The sequence below is a fragment of the Fusarium fujikuroi genome, chromosome FFUJ_chr03 (genome assembly GCF_900079805.1).
Source record: "Fusarium fujikuroi IMI 58289 draft genome, chromosome FFUJ_chr03".
Lineage (NCBI taxonomy): Eukaryota > Fungi > Ascomycota > Sordariomycetes > Hypocreales > Nectriaceae > Fusarium > Fusarium fujikuroi.
The window spans coordinates 491,745-507,252 of NC_036624.1; the positions used below are offsets into that span (position 1 = coordinate 491,745).

The following is a 15,508-nucleotide window of genomic DNA, read 5'->3' on the forward strand; positions in this document are numbered from 1 at the left end:
TGCTGGTCACCGCCGTTGGGCCGTTATACTTCAGCGCCCGCTCACAACCGACTGTGTGACATTGGGCTGCAAACAGTAACATCCGGTGCTACAATAATGGATGTTCCTTTATGTTGCAACTTGAAGTTCTCAGTGTGATTCCAGTTGAACTACTTCATACACCAAATGAACAACCCTCAAAATAGACATCATGCCACGAATCATTAGTGGAGCAGCAAACACCTTGTCCATGTCTGCATCGTGTCTTTGCTGCACCTGCATAATCTACGACATGCATACCCGCAACATCCTCCTCAATCAAGTGTCTTGCAGGAACACGGATCGCCAGTACATCCGCCAAGGACCAGGGCATCACATCATCAACACCACGAAAGGGCGGTCATTGACTCACGCCATCGCCGATACAGACTTTGCTGGCAATCCACTTGGGCATCAATTATACCACTTAATCCAAGGATACCAAACTCTGACTCATGACAACAAGCTCAAATTTGCTACCTGCCAGCAAATCTAGCATCGTGTACCATCCCCAATATGCATGCCACATCATCGCGATTCCACCAGTGGGGCTTCACCGCCAAAACCCATTAATCGGTATGGATCCCTATTTCAAGCCCCTACAATTCTCCTCAATTCTCCCCTCAAACTCATCACCATTTCTCTCACTTATACCCTGTCTCATCAAATGTCCCGCCAGAAGAATGCGTCTCATACACACCAAAACCTTCCAGCTAGAGGAATTCTACGGCCAGCCTCCCGAATATGCCATTTTATCACACACATGGGGTCCCGACGAGGCCACGTACCAAGACTGGCAGGGCAACCTCGAGCTCATGAAGCTCAAGAAGGGCCATCAGAAGATTCGTCGCGTCTGCGAGCAGGCGAGAAAGGATGGCCTCATGTATCTCTGGTGCGACACCAACTGTATCGACAAGAGCAGCAGTTCAGAGGTTTCTGAGGCCCTGAATGCCATGTTTTCCTGGTACAAGAACGCATCGGTTTGTTATGTCTATCTGAGTGACGTGTCGCCCATTGATACGGGCGCTTTTGATCCGATGGTGCAGTTCAGACAGTCGAGGTGGTTTACCAGAGGTTGGACCCTGCCTGAGCTTCTGGCTCCTACGTCGGTGGTGTTCTTTGCGAATGATTGGACGACTATTGGAACGAGAAAGACGCTTGCCAATACGATTTCGTTCGTTACCAAGATTGATCAGCAATATCTCGACTGCACCTTTTACAAAGCCAGTATCGGCGAGCGCATGTCTTGGTTATCCAAACGAGAGACAGAAAGAGTTGAGGATATCGCATACTGCATGCTGGGTATCTTCGACATTAACATGCAGATCGTCTACGGCGAAGGAATGCGGGCGTTTATACGGCTACAAGAAGAGATCATCCGTGTTTCAAACGACCAAACACTTTTCTGCTGGGCCTGGGACGAACGATACGTTCCTCACGACTGGGCCAGCATTCTCTCCCCATCACCAAAGACCTTTGTCGACTCGAGCATCTACACCGAATGGCCTGTCCACGAGGCGAAAACATACACAATGACGAATGCTGGTCTGTCAATCAGGCTGCCCATCATGAACACCATCACCGAATCAGTCGAGCAATGGCTTGTTCTACTCAACGCCAGACGAGACTCAGAGAACCAACAAGTCGCGCTGCTGCTGAACCGCCTACCAGGCAAGGACCGCTGCACTCGCAACCGAACACCACCTTGTCCAGTGCCGGTCCTGACAGGATCTACAAAACTTCGGGAAGAAAACATGTTCATCGCTGGAAGTCGAGAGCGCGCCTCATACCAGCCCGACTTCCACGGCTACGGCAGCTACGAAGTTCTAGTTACTCTCGACAGCGGCGCTATTCCCTACGACAGCATAACGTCCTGCCCCCGCCTCGAATCCGGAACCATCAGTCTCCAATCATGGGATCAAGCAGGCCACTACGGCCGCGTCCTCGCCATCCAGGGCATGCAAAGCATAAAAAAGAACGAGAAGCGCGCCTCAGTCTTCATTGCCACCCTCGTCTTTGGCATAGAAGTCACCGGTTCGAAAATCGAATGGTTCTGCAAAATCCGGGGCATACAAGAATCGTCCTCCGCCTTCAGCAACAGTACCCTCGAGGAAGCAGTGTACGAAGAGGAGCAGGATATTCGCTCTCAACTTGCGAGAACAGGGCATTGGAGGGCTATCTTTGATCAAGAGAAGGATACAACGTCGGATACTGTGAGAAAGCACGAGATTGATCTGTTGACGTCGGTGTCGTTGAGTTCGGGGGTGAGGATATCGGCGTCTTCGATGATGGCGGTTGCTCATCTGCAGTTGGCCCATATTGTTAAGCCGGCCGAGGTTGCGCCTTGGGATGATGGGCATAAGTTTAGGACTGCGGATGGAGCGAAGGATTTGTCAAGATGGTTAAGTGCCTTGGAATAAGAATGGAAGAAATGATTTACGTACATGATTTAATGAAAATGAGGATACACATACAATAGAATACCTTTACAGATTGAACAATGAAGAACATTGTCTTGTCTGTATATCCCCGGACCCGCACTAGCTCTACTTCATCTTGATGACTGTCTTCTTTGGACCAAACTCCATAAAGTCCTTTCCCTCAATAGCAAGCCTGCTCACAGTGATAGCTGTCTGCCTCTCTTCAATCTCAACATCCCTATCGCCTCTCAAAACTACCAGGAAGATCAACTGATTAACCAAGCCATTCCTCAAAACATCCTTCTTCAGTCTCGCGGCAACGAAACACCGATACTTCCCCGTTGGTAGAGTCATGTTGTGCTTAAAATTCCTCTCCGTAACACATCCAATCGCCTGATCAGTCCCGGGTATGACCACCTCACTGAACGGTTCAGTCCGAATGTCAAGTGTTACAGTCCATCCCTCAAGTGTAACCACCTTGTCGTCAATGCTGACCATCCGCGGAATGAGATCACCGTTCTCGGTAGCTGTTTCAGTAAGATCTGTGGGATACTGCACGGTTCCGCCCCAACCGGCCCAGCTCCAACTTGGAAATGCTGAGCGTCTTGTAGGCTTGACTGTATGATCGTGGATCCAGGCTAGACTTTGAGCAAACTCTTTCAGTGGCATGCCCCATTCGAAACCTTGAGGGTAGACAGGTTTGCCGAAGCGTGCGAGGCCACCTTGGAAGGCATTCAGAGAGTCACCGTCGTTAGTGAGAGACCGTGACGTGTATGTTGTCACTGCCGATATGAACATGGACGAAGTTCGATCGAGGAACTCAGTGTTTGTGGTCTGATTGTAAGTATTAGCTTCAAAATTCTGAACATTACTTGTCCCAATTACCTCGACGTAACCGGCTTTCATCTTCCCACCAGAAACTTTGGTCCAAGTAAGATCCACAGCTGTGTCATGCGCCTCTGCATAATCACTCGGCCCCAACGTCTCATTACACTGCAATATCCACTGAGTCTCCGTCAAGTACAACTTTCTCGTAGATAGAACATCTTCTTGCCACGTCCATGCTCTAGTTTGCCAAACGGAGGACTTGATCTCTGACATGATCTGTGGAGGGACGACTACTAGATCCTTTCCGTTGATGCGCTCTCGTGTAGACCCCACGCGTGGCTTTGAGATTCCAGGAATTCCGTAGTCGGAGCGCGGACCTGCCACAGCAAAGATCGTTATTGTGGCGCAGTAGTAGATCAAGTGCATGAGTTGAAGCTGCTTGGCTTTGCTGGCTGCTTGTTCGGGCGTTGGGTTGGGACTTTGATCGATACAGAGAGCATCCACCTGCATAGTTAGCGGTATCCTAAGGAAGCATTGCATTTACATACCCATAGGTAACGCTTTCCAAGCTTCTTGGTCAGGGTGATAGCATCCTCGATCGTCTGGGGAAGTGTCCCAGCCTCCAAAGCCCCATCAGCTGGATGAATACCGCCCCAGACATAACTGAGAGCTAGATAGTCGCAGTTATCAGGGCAATCAACGACTTTCCGGGTATCAACATCAAGCATCTTCGTAATGAGTAAGCCTTTGTCGAATTTGGCATTGCAACTCTCTGAATGATAGTTCTGACAATGCTCGAGACCTTTCTTGATGAGACTAACATCTACCATCCCGTCTATAACCCTAGCATTGTATAATTCCTCTGAAGACGAGCTCGGGTGCAAAGCAATGGCTTCGCCAGTCATCATGGCAGCTCTCAGCTGCTGACCCGCGTTGAAGAAACTCGGTCCCGACATATCAAGACCCGGCGTTGAAAGTCCGAACCAAATCGCGAACATTGGCTTGTCATCTTCTGGAACGCCTTCCCAATGATCCTGTCGAATATGCCATCGATAAGGAATAAGCGTCAGAACAGCAGTGTCGTGCTCTGGTGGCGGCCTAGGAATGAGTCGATAAAGCAACCGGCATAGCGGACAAGAAGGCTTCATGTGAAACTGTGACAACAGACCGAAGCGCAGTCTGTATGGTTCCTGTCTCTCAGCGTGTTCAATATACTGAGCCTTTTCTAGCTCGCCTCTCTGGCTTTCATCCAAAGGATCCGCTGCGTTGAAGGCGCGAATGATGTCGAATTCAGCACATCGTTGACAGAGCTCGCTTGGGTGCTGGCGGAGCTGTTCGAGCAAGTCCTCATCCTTTCTTGTCCATGGCTTCGTGGTATTATTTATACCGCTGGGAAAGGCCTGGACTGGTTGATTCTGGAGCGAAGGACAAGGTTGGTCTGCCGGCTCGAGCTTACGGCAGAAGCAGCATAGTCTTGAGTTGTGGATAGGCATGTTCTCTGTGACTGGGGCTCTACAGTTACTGCACTGCCAAGTGGATCATCAGAAAAAAGTTATTAGATATTTTGACAACGCTTTCAGAGCCTAATTCTCAGCAACAAGAGCTGATTGTAAAATACGGTCTTCTTACTGCGGGGTTAAGCGTCAGCAGTGAGACTGAGTGGATGCCTGAACGTGATGGCTCGTACCTGGTGATAGGATAAGATCAGACAAGGATCAGGGCTAGCCCACTGCAAAGTGGAATAGAAGGCCTGCTTTACAATCCTATCTATTGGAAGAGTCAGGGGAAGAAAGGAACCCGATCCTGAATGACGAAAACACTCAAGCTAACTTGGCATGCATTTAGGATACCTTTACTAAATTTAGCATAACTTTGCTAAGTTTAGGATACCTAATATCAAAGCCTGATGTTTTCCTGCTCCCTGAAAGGTCCTTTCATAAGCGCAAATTATTCGGGAAACGAAAACGTGGAGCAGTACTTCTTATCATTCCACTCGGGATTGGCACTTCTGACGGATTATTTCTACCAACCTTGCCGTCTATGATCGCTTTAGAAGCCCAGTTAATAAGTGATATATATGCATATATTATAAACTATTAATTTTTATTTCTTGCAAAATCTCTCCATTGCCAATTCTCAGGCGGCCAGCAAATGAATATAAAGCACATTGACGCTAGCTTCTCCAGGCACGAAGTCTCTTGTGGATCATGTGAGTCCATCGAGAGAAGGATAGTAAAATCGACGGCCTGTATCCATTCGCTCTCACAGTTTCCGTGGACTGTTACTCCAATATGCTTTGAGCCATTGATAGAAATCAGTCTTGTCTCGCAGAAAGTTGATCGTCAATTGCTCGATTTCTTCTGATGGTTTAGCACGAACAGCACAATGGGTTCAACGCCATGCTGCGTGTCATGATATCGGGAATGCGAGTTCAGATATATAGTCGCTCTCTTCGAAATCAAATAGGCAGGCCAGGTAACTGTTGGTGATGACCACACAGATTCTAAGCCTTGAGCCAGGGCGAACGCAGATGCAACACCGTGCGACAATCTACAGTCCTGCCTTAGCCTCGCATCTCGCTTGGCGTACCCCTGCTGGATGGGGCGAGAGAAGAGAGTACTATGCAAACCTGATCTGATTACGGGTGTTGGTTCTAGCAAAGCTTCAATGCGCCATTTTTTATCTCTGCTCGCGGCCGCCAAATCTCACTCCGCCATGTTTTGTTCAACGAACTGAGTCCTAAGTGCTAAAAAATGGACAAAACCGAGGCGGTACCGGCAGTCATCAGTGAAACAAGCCCACGAAACCCGACAGAAATTCTTCCGGAATCAATTTCTCCTGAGATGTCTAGCCAAGGAGGCCAGGACCTCGTTCCAGCACAGGTACAGTGCCCCGCTCGAATCTGGATTTATCATGTCCTGATAGCAATATAGCCTCTAGATGAGAACCAAGAGGGTGACGATGACTCGGCGCTAGGGGAAGACTTGTAAGTGCTATATATTTCTGGTCTATTACCACTAATGCAACACACCAGTGCAAGCTCGACTGCTTCCATCACCTCAAGTATTCTCGAATACCGAAAGTTTCAGGGTCGGACCTTCAATAGTGACAAGTACGAGACTGAATATTTCGCACCAAATGATGAGAGGCAGAAGGAGTCCATTGACATCTCGTAAGAAGTACTATGCAACCAACATGTGATCGTCCTACTGAAAGTTTGCAAGCCACCACTACCTCATGTTACTTCTTGACGGCAAGCTTTCGCTCGTCCCTTCGGCAGATAACTTGGAAGCCAGTTTCCCTTGTTTATTCTAGTGTCTTGCTTATACTAACGATATACAGAAGGTACTTGACATCGGAACCGGGACTGGTAAGCGATGCATCGGATAAGCCACAACAGGAAAGCAGCTGATGCTCAAACAGGTATATGGGCAATATACGAATGAGTCTTATGTCTCATACGGAGACGTTGCTGACACTGATATCTTGCAGCGACTTCGCCGACCAATATCCCAACGCCGAGGTCATTGGAACAGACCTTTCTCCAATTCAACCAGATTGGGTACCACCGAATGTCCGATTTGAACTCGAGGACGCAACTGGTAATTGGACTTGGGCCAACGGCACCTTTGACTTTGTTCATATGCGCTATTTAATTGGCGCTATTGCCGATTGGGGCGCGTTGTTCAAAGAAGCGTTCCGCTGTTGCAAGCCTGGAGGCTTCGTCGAATCTGTTGAGGTCAATCCAACTTTCTTCAGTGACGATGAGACAGCCAGCGAGGTGATGGCAGTGCAGACTTGGAATAAGCTTTTCAGAGAGGCGAGTAAAGCTTTTGGTCGTAGCTTTTGCGAGATCGAGGGAGACGCGGAGCTTCTGGCTGCTGCTGGATTTGTTGACGTGCAAGTCACTGACTTTAAGGTATCTTCTTTCTCAAACAATGCCATTTCGAGCCTCTGTATCTGACATTGCCCAGGTTCCTGTCGGCGGATGGGCTAAGGACCCCAAGTTATGTCAAGTTGGCCAGTTCCTTCGCGCAACGATCGAGAACGATCTTGAAGGTAAGCAAGTCATCTGTTCTACTCTTCGGTCTTCTAAGAGAATGTAGGATATACTCTCATGGCGTGGCAGTCGATTCTGGGGTGGCCCAAAGATGAATATCAGGTATTTCTGATGGACATGCGAAAGGCTCTCAGAGATAAGAAAGTGCACAGTTACATCCGCGTTCGCTTCATTAACGCCCGCAAGCCATGAGATGCGACGTAGATAGAGACTTGGGGAATGAAGACTACACTAAGGATGTTTTTACCGAATCTAAGTCAGAAGGAAAGAAGCCACTCTTTTATTAGTAGGCACATGAGTTGTTGGGCAATTCTATGCCAAGTTCATCGAGAACAGAACTGCTGCAACACTATTTGGCCTCATGGGTAGCAAACATACCACGGCTTCAAGATTTTTCGAATTTTAATCCTCGTTGCAACCAAAGTGTTGAGTCACAACCACTACTGCTTTTAAAGTCCAACTTACACTTAAAAGAATTGTTCAAATGTTGGACTAGTATCTGGTCATAAGAAATGATCTTCTCACTGCGGGGTTAAGGGAAAGCGGTAAGACTGGGTAGATTCTCCAACTGATAGGTTAATATCAGACTAGAATCAGAAGCCTAGCCCACTGTAATTAAGAAAACGCCTTGTACAGCCACAATAGGCGTGCTTCCAGCTGAGCTTTTCAACCCCATTTATTGGACGGGGTCCGCATATCGGTGCTAAGTGCTTCGGTGAAGACTGAGAACAGCACTTGTTATTTCACTCAGATCCAGCATTTCTCGAAGAATTCTTTCTGTCCAGCTTCTCATCTGGCAATTGATTTCAGAGCTCATTTGCCACTAGGTAATCCAGTCCAATACATCCGACCTAGTCCAAATCGTCTCGCAAGAATGTCAAAGGCATTGGAGACTCAGCTGGCTGAACCATATCCTGGACCTCCACTGCCTAGTGCGTCACACATTCGCCTCGTCCACCTGCTGCCCGAGACCGATGCAGCTGTTTGTTGTGAGCTAGTAACGGTCTCTATTGACGCCGCGCCAGAATATGAGGCTTTATCGTACACGTGGGGTGATGCGTCCAGTGCAGCGAGGATAGACGTGACCACGCAAGGCTCCGAGACTCGGCAGCAATTCTCAGTAACTTCTAATTGCTTTTCCGCCTTGAAACGCCTTCGGTATAAAGATAGGACCAGAGTTCTTTGGATTGACGCCCTGGCTATTGATCAATCTAATGTTGATGAGAGAAATCACCAAGTCAGCCTCATGTCAAGGATATACTCTCAAGCTGCAGGTGTGATCGTTTATCTAGGCGAATTTGCGAATGATAGCGACTTGGCCATCGAATTCATAATGGAGTGCTATGATCCATTCCCCGATAATACCTCGTTGAGTTTCCCAAGGTCCGATACCTTGATGGACGCACTCCGAAATTTCTTCCTTCGGCCTTGGTTCACCAGGGTTTGGGTTATCCAAGAAGTCTTCCTATCATCCGAAAAGACCATTTACTGTGGAGAAAAAGAAATCCCATGGTTTGCATTGGAGAACTTCAAGCATTATCTCGTCAACACGAGATTGCAGTTCCAACTGCCATACGTGGTTTCCAAAACCATCAAATCTCTTACAGTAGAGAACGCCGAAATATTCATATTCTATGCTCTTCTTGATTCACGACACTGCGAGGCAACTGACCCACGCGACAAGATCTACAGCCTACTCCCGATCCTCCAGTCTTACAACAAGTCACTTGACCTGACACCACGGTACCAAGATACCCCAGCCAGAATCTACACGGACTGCGCTCTGTCTATACTACCAGCTTGCGGTTGGAGCCTCTTGTACGCTGTACAAGGGAACTTGAGGACAGAGAATCTGCCCTCTTGGGTGCCGGATTGGAACGTTCCGCCTCAGAGACATATCATCGGTACAGATGCGTTTCTGGGAATAGGCGATTTTTGGGTAGATGTGTTGCTCCCGGCCGTTCCTTTCAGACCACAAATCGTGATGCGCAGCGCGGGCGAAGGAGAAATACCTGCTTTGCATGGATATGGATATCCATGTGGAAAGATTGCGAAACTGGGGTCAACTTACATCGCGGGCCAAACACCATTTCCAGTCGAGGAGTGGTATAGTCTCGTCGCCAAGGTCGATCTTTCAACACGCCCTGCAACCAATTCACCAGACGTCAAGTTTCCTCATAGCACAGAATTCTTCTTCAGGTTTCTCATACTGGCTCGTTATCTATACGGGTCAGCCATGAAAGAAGGAGAAGAAGAAGAAGAAGATGATGGCGTCCCGAAACCAGATTTTATCATTGGAGGCTCTCGCGAAGCCTATGAGGAGTACAAATTTGGTTCTAAATGGGAAGAGCGTATACGAAAATTAGCTCTTGAGAGGAAAGATGGTGTGCTGCCGTTCAGGGATATCCCTTTTCGTTATGCAGCGAAGGGTTGGCCATCTAGTTATGGGAATACTATACGTGGGAATCTGGAGGCTTGTCATTTGCGGCGGTGCTTTGTTACTGATACGGGATATTTCGGACTTGCGCCTGCGGAAGCGGAAATCGGAGATCAACTGTTTATCTGCGTTGGGGCGTCGGTTCCGTTCGTGCTGAGACATGTTGGTACTAGTGGAGGCAATGAGTTTCACTTGGTTGGGGAGAGCTATCTACAGGTTGGCGGATGGTATGGAATGATCACTAACGAGAGTCAACCTCAACCTTTGTACATCATATAATTCTAGTAAGCTCTATCTATATATCAAGACTCAATCCTGATAAAGAATTCCTGCTCGCCATCCTTCCTCTCAACAACTGCCCTCCTCACAAGATCATCCGCAACAGCTAGCCTCAACTTCTCCGCCGTACATGGAGCATCCAGCACCAAAGGTTCACTTACACCATTCATCTCCCTCGCAGACTTGACTGCCTCTCTCAAAGCGAAGAATACAGCACAACCCAAGAACAGAGGAGGTTCACCAACACCCTTGCTGCTTTGGATGGAGCCTAGTTTTGACCAGTTGATGGGGTTGCCTTGTGCGTCGTGTTGAAGGGTGTTTACATTGAAGACTTGGGGGATATCGGAGAAACCTAGATGGATTAGTAAAGGGGGGGTTAGTTGGATGAGAGGAGAGGACGTACCGGGGATTTTGTATGTTCCTGGGCCTTTGGTGAAAATTTCGCCGGATTTCATCCAGAGTGATTCTTCCATTGTGAAGAGGCCTTGGCCTTGGACGAAAGCACCCTCAATCTGACCGTAATCCATTGCTGGGTTGATAGACCGACCAATGTCCTATAAATAGTCAGAACTGACGGGTAGTTGTTTCACTAATGACATACCATCATGAGATCTGTTCTCAGTACTGTCGAGTCTCCAGTAAGAGTATCCAGCTCTACCTCAGAGATGGCCCTAGAGTCATCGTCAGCAAAACTCCCCATCGAAAATGATCCGGTAAAGCTTACACTCCTTGCGTAAAGTAATAGTACCTAAACCTCAACGTCAGCAGATCCTCATTAGCAGAAATCAGTACACTCACATCGGCAAAGGATCCTTCCAGTTCCCCCACTCATACCCAATCCTCGGCATCTTCCAAAACCCATTCGCCGCCAGATTAACTCTATCCCTATACGCCGCATGCGCAATAACCGCCATGCTAGCATCCTTTCCAAACTTGTCCCTATACGGCTTTAACCTCTCGTTAATCTGATCACATGCATTCTTCACAGCTTGGCCGTTGATATCACTACCAGATGATGCAGCGGTGGGCGAAGCATTGGCGACTTGGTCGGATTGGGACTCCTTGTTGTAGATTGAATCGACGCTCACGTTGAGCTCTTCAGCTGCTACTTGGGTCATTTTGGTGTATAGACCTTGACCCATTTCTGTGCCGCCGTGATGGAGGAGGACGGAGCCGTCTTCGTAGATTTTGACGTAAGCTCCTGCTTGGTTGAGGTGGAGCGCTGTTGCGAAGCTAGTTTTGTGAGCAAGGTGTTTTTGATTTGGATGAGGAGACTTACCTTAGACCAAACTTGGTTGGGACCCTGGAAATACCTCGCTTCTTGAAGCGATTCTTGGAGTTGAACTCTTTGATGGCGGACTTGCGCTTCTCAAACTCGGAGGAGGAACTCAGCTGTTCCATCATGGTAGGAACATGGAAGTCATCTGTGATCTCCTGCAGGAAAGGTGTTCGTTGACCGACTTCGTACAGGTTCCGCATTCGAAGTTCATCAACGTCCATGTTTAGAGACTCTGCGATCTTGAACATGATGGTCTCGGTGATGTACATCCCTTGTGGACCGCCGAAGCCTCGGAACGCTGTGTTGCTGACTGTATTCGTCTTGCAGACATGTCCACGGATCCAAGCGTTAGGAATGTGATAGCAGTTGTCGACGTGCGTACAAGCTCGGTCCCTGTCATTGTTAGCTGCTCGTCTTGTCACTTTCAAGAATGTCTTACATGACTGCACCGCTCATATCCAACGAAGCACCCGCATTGTTATAGATATCGATATCCAAAACCTTTATCTTGCCCTTCTCATCAACACCGACTTTCCATTTTGACTGAAACGGATGGCGCTGCCCACTAAATGCAATGTCCTCATCGCGATTCAGCATCATCCTCACAGGCCTCGCCGTCTTCTGCGCCGCAAGAGCAAGATACATCGACAGAGCCGTCGTTCTCGACTCCTTACCTCCATATGCGCCTCCCATTCTCCTCACACGCATGTTCACTCTATTCATTGGCACGCCGAGGACTTGCGCGGTGAAGACCTGGTTCTCCATGAGGTTTTGCGTCGAGATGTATACTTCCATTGAGCCATCTTCCATATGAGGAATCGCAAGCGCTGCGTTGGTCTCGAGATAGAAGTGCTCTTGGCCGCCCATGCGGGTGGTGCCCTCGAGGACGTGAGCGCACTTGCTAAATGCCTCATCTAGGGAACCACTGAGAGCATCGCCTTTTCGAAGCTCTTTACCATGTTTGAAGAAGCTCTTTGCTTTGATGGCTTCGTCGATTGTGAAGATGGCGGGGAGGCGTTTGTATGTTACTGTGACTGCATCGGCAGCAGCACGAGCTTGAAGCGCTGTCTCGGCGTAGATCATGCCGATGACTTGACCGTAGTAGTTGGACTTTCCATCTGCAAAGATGAGTTCATCGAGGACGACAGGTCCCCAGGTATTCTGCTCCTTGGTGATGCTGTCCTTGTCGATATAGCCAACTACACCAGGCATCTCCAAGGCGGCTGAGTAGTCTACACTCAGAATCTCAGCATGAGCTGCTTTGGACATGACCAACGCCCCGAAGAGTTCGTTGTGCTGACGTGGCATGTCATCGACGTATTCTGCTTCGCCGGTACAGTGTTTGACTGCAGAGAGATGGGGAATTGGGCGGCCAACTTCTTTGGTACCTCTGTTCAGCATTGAAGAAGTGAAGTTGTCACGATTACCGGATGAGATGCCACGGTGAATCTCCTCAATGAGATCAGGATCAACTTCGCCGAGACCAAGGTCATGAACCACTTCGTGCCAGAACCGGAAGAACATTGAAATAGTGAGAACTGTAGGATGGTTAGCAAGAAGTAAATGATGCTTGCGGGAATGAATTGACCTTTTCGATAATGCGCCATGCCGCCAGGTACACCAAACGGAAGCTGAAACTGTTCCAGCAGCGCATCCATCGCAGCATCCAAGGTCTTCATATCAGACCACTTCTTCCCCACGACAGCCTCCTGCGCTTTCTCAGCCATGACAGTCGTCGGTGCCATACCACCAATAGCAAAAGCAGCATCCTCCACAACCCCATCCCCATTCAACCTCACCCTAAACCCAGAAGTGACAACAGCGATATCATCATCCTTCCTCTTCGCCTGCTTATAAGCTTTCGTAATCTCAATCTCTTCACTCGGAAGCGGGATCACAATCTCCGTTATGACTCCGTTTTCAGGAAGTGCTGTTGTTCTGTATGATAGAAACCATGAAGATAGAGGAATCTCAGTTGTGCCGCCGGTTTGAGAATGGATCTTCACTCTGGCTCCTGTGGCTAAGAGGACGGGTGCAGAGTCGGAGATGGGACTTGCTGTGGCGAGACTGCCTGCTAGACTGGCTACATTGCGGATCTGTCGACCAGCGAAGTACCGGAGTTGCTTTCGGAGGGCTTCCAACGGTGAAGCTCGTTGACCTAGCTTGGCGTACAAGACGGTACACATTTCCTCAACCTTGGTCAAGGAAAGGTTTCCGGGTATACTGATACACTTCAGAGATTCAAGCTCAGCCTGTTTCATCTGCAGGGGATCCACGGTGAAGCTGTTCAGCTCAGTGATATCTGCTGCAAACACAGAAACTCGATAAGCTCTCTTCTTAAAGCGAACTTCGATCTGAGTCTCACTTGCGCCGCCGACGATCTTGGCTTCTGGATACATGCCTTTCAGTTCAATCAACTGCTGGAGGTTTGTCGGTCGAAACCAGAGTCTTCGATCATCGCCATAGCAGATCGGTTGAGGTTCGTACTTTCGTAGCGCTGGAGGGAAGATAGGCTCTGTTGAGGGATCGTATGGTAAGAATGTCTCACCAAACTCCGGCTTGCCGGGTGATTTTGGTGGTGTACTCGGTGTTTCCTGTGGCCTGGGAGCTGTGATCGGTGTCTCCATCTCCTTCGGGTTCGATTCATCAATACCAGTTGACCCGCATCCTTTTGAATCAGGATTATCTCGACAGCATCCCCCAGGGCGACCGCATGACCCAGTCTTGTTAGACTCGAGCGCAACAGTTGCATAGTCGTCTTCTACAGGTTTCTCGGGCGCTATCTCCTTGCCGTTAATCTCGGCTATTGTTCCGTTGAGGTCTTCTGTGATGAAGGTTCGCGCTGCTTCGAAGATGGGTTTGTAGCCGGTCTAATTTGTGTAAGCAGATACCAAAGAGCTCTCTGTGTGTGGCTTACACAGCGACACAGGTTCCCGTCCAGATGGCCCTGTAGCTCAACTTCAGAGTTGGTCAAGTGGAATTTCCCATCTCGGTACGAGTTTCTGATGAGTGCATACAAACTCATGACAATTCCTGGCGTACAGAAACCACATTGTGTGCCACTAACCCTATAAGCTTGTGTCCTCACTCAACCTATGCTCTTACTTACTGCATCTTGGCAATCCTCTCTTGGAGTGGATGCGGCCTCTTCACCGTGCCCAGCCCCTCAACGGTGATGAGACTCTTGCCATCGACGCCAACAAGTGGATATAAACAAGCATTTACTGCAAGATGTCTCACGCGTCCATGTTCCAAAGTCTGTAGCACTACAGTGCATGCTCCACAGCCTCCTTCTCCGCATCCTAATTTCGTTCCTTTCAGGGAATCTTGAGCTCGGATCCAATCGAGGAGAACCCAATCCGGGTTGGGGTTCTTGACGGTTACTGGCCGACCATTGATGTAGAATTTTATATCGGAGGTTCTATAGGTTGTTTTTATCAGGGCTGCAAGGGATTCTACTGGTGTTTTGGGGGCTGTTTCGTCGGTGTCGGATAGGGGCGGTGATGGGAGGGCGTCCTGTGAAGCCTTCATTGTAGCGATGTGAACTGAATGAGATAGAAGTCAATTGGCAAAGATGAAAACAGAATTAGGTTTCAGAATGGTAGAAACAACAAATTGGAGAAACAAGATGGTCAGCGCAACTAGTCCCTCCGCTCTAAAGTCAGCCACTCGGACTAGTTGTAGTTATCACAAACCATCATCCCACCCTTGCCCAGACCCCATCTTTGAATGATACGCCACTCAGCGACTTCCCCGCAGTACATAACGATAGCACATTGGCCCCATTCTTGCTGATTGGTCTATTTTCGAAGCTGGAATACTCAAACGTTATCTCCCGTTGTGTTTCCGGGCCGTTGTACATACACGGATGAGGGGTTTGTGTCGCCGAGATAACCGAATTATCTATCTCACTCGAAAGTGGGAGGATGGAACCCACTTCTGTTACTAACATTCCCTGTTTGTTTCTCCACCCCGTGTCAGTGCTACTAGGAGTCTAGGACCGAAGTGAGGATATGCCAGAATTAACGTGGGTAGTTGAGAAACTCAAATAAAGAAGTGTTTTACTTCAAAAGGATAGAATTGTAAGAAGTTCTTACTACATCTATTAATATAACCTTAGATTAAATTGATGATAAGTTAAAATTCATGTTATTTTTCTCTTATTTATAACCGTACTTTAAGAAGTA

At 48.5% G+C, this 15,508-nt stretch overlaps 5 protein-coding genes; 3 read left to right on the top strand and 2 right to left on the bottom strand.

Annotated features, from left to right (window-relative positions):
• Positions 1-701: 701 nt before the first annotated feature.
• FFUJ_02283 (related to beta transducin-like protein) lies at positions 702-2,438 on the top strand (the record flags this gene model as incomplete). The annotated part of the gene is made up of 1 exon (XM_023573994.1): positions 702-2,438. The coding sequence occupies one exon, from the start codon at positions 702-704 to the stop codon at positions 2,436-2,438; it is 1,737 nt and encodes a 578-aa protein (XP_023427428.1).
• A 126-nt stretch (positions 2,439-2,564) lies between these two features.
• Positions 2,565-4,759, bottom strand: FFUJ_02284 (related to tol protein; the record flags this gene model as incomplete). XM_023573996.1 has 2 exons in its annotated part: positions 2,565-3,770; positions 3,815-4,759. The coding sequence occupies 2 exons, from the start codon at positions 4,757-4,759 to the stop codon at positions 2,565-2,567; spliced, it is 2,151 nt and encodes a 716-aa protein (XP_023427429.1).
• A 1,260-nt stretch (positions 4,760-6,019) lies between these two features.
• Positions 6,020-7,518, top strand: FFUJ_02285 (uncharacterized protein; the record flags this gene model as incomplete). XM_023573997.1 has 8 exons in its annotated part: positions 6,020-6,148; positions 6,200-6,252; positions 6,301-6,438; positions 6,609-6,636; positions 6,690-6,712; positions 6,759-7,185; positions 7,241-7,325; positions 7,373-7,518. 8 exons carry the CDS (start codon positions 6,020-6,022, stop codon positions 7,516-7,518), a joined length of 1,029 nt encoding a protein of 342 aa, XP_023427430.1.
• A 682-nt stretch (positions 7,519-8,200) lies between these two features.
• On the top strand, positions 8,201-10,042 carry FFUJ_02286 (related to heterokaryon incompatibility protein het-6; the record flags this gene model as incomplete). Its single annotated transcript, XM_023573998.1, has 1 exon — positions 8,201-10,042. One exon carries the CDS (start codon positions 8,201-8,203, stop codon positions 10,040-10,042), a length of 1,842 nt encoding a protein of 613 aa, XP_023427431.1.
• A 23-nt stretch (positions 10,043-10,065) lies between these two features.
• Positions 10,066-14,852, bottom strand: FFUJ_02287 (probable xanthine dehydrogenase; the record flags this gene model as incomplete). XM_023573999.1 has 10 exons in its annotated part: positions 10,066-10,394; positions 10,446-10,596; positions 10,644-10,713; positions 10,767-10,790; positions 10,841-11,275; positions 11,322-11,714; positions 11,761-12,859; positions 12,910-14,191; positions 14,239-14,383; positions 14,431-14,852. The coding sequence occupies 10 exons, from the start codon at positions 14,850-14,852 to the stop codon at positions 10,066-10,068; spliced, it is 4,350 nt and encodes a 1,449-aa protein (XP_023427432.1).
• Positions 14,853-15,508: the final 656 nt, after the last annotated feature.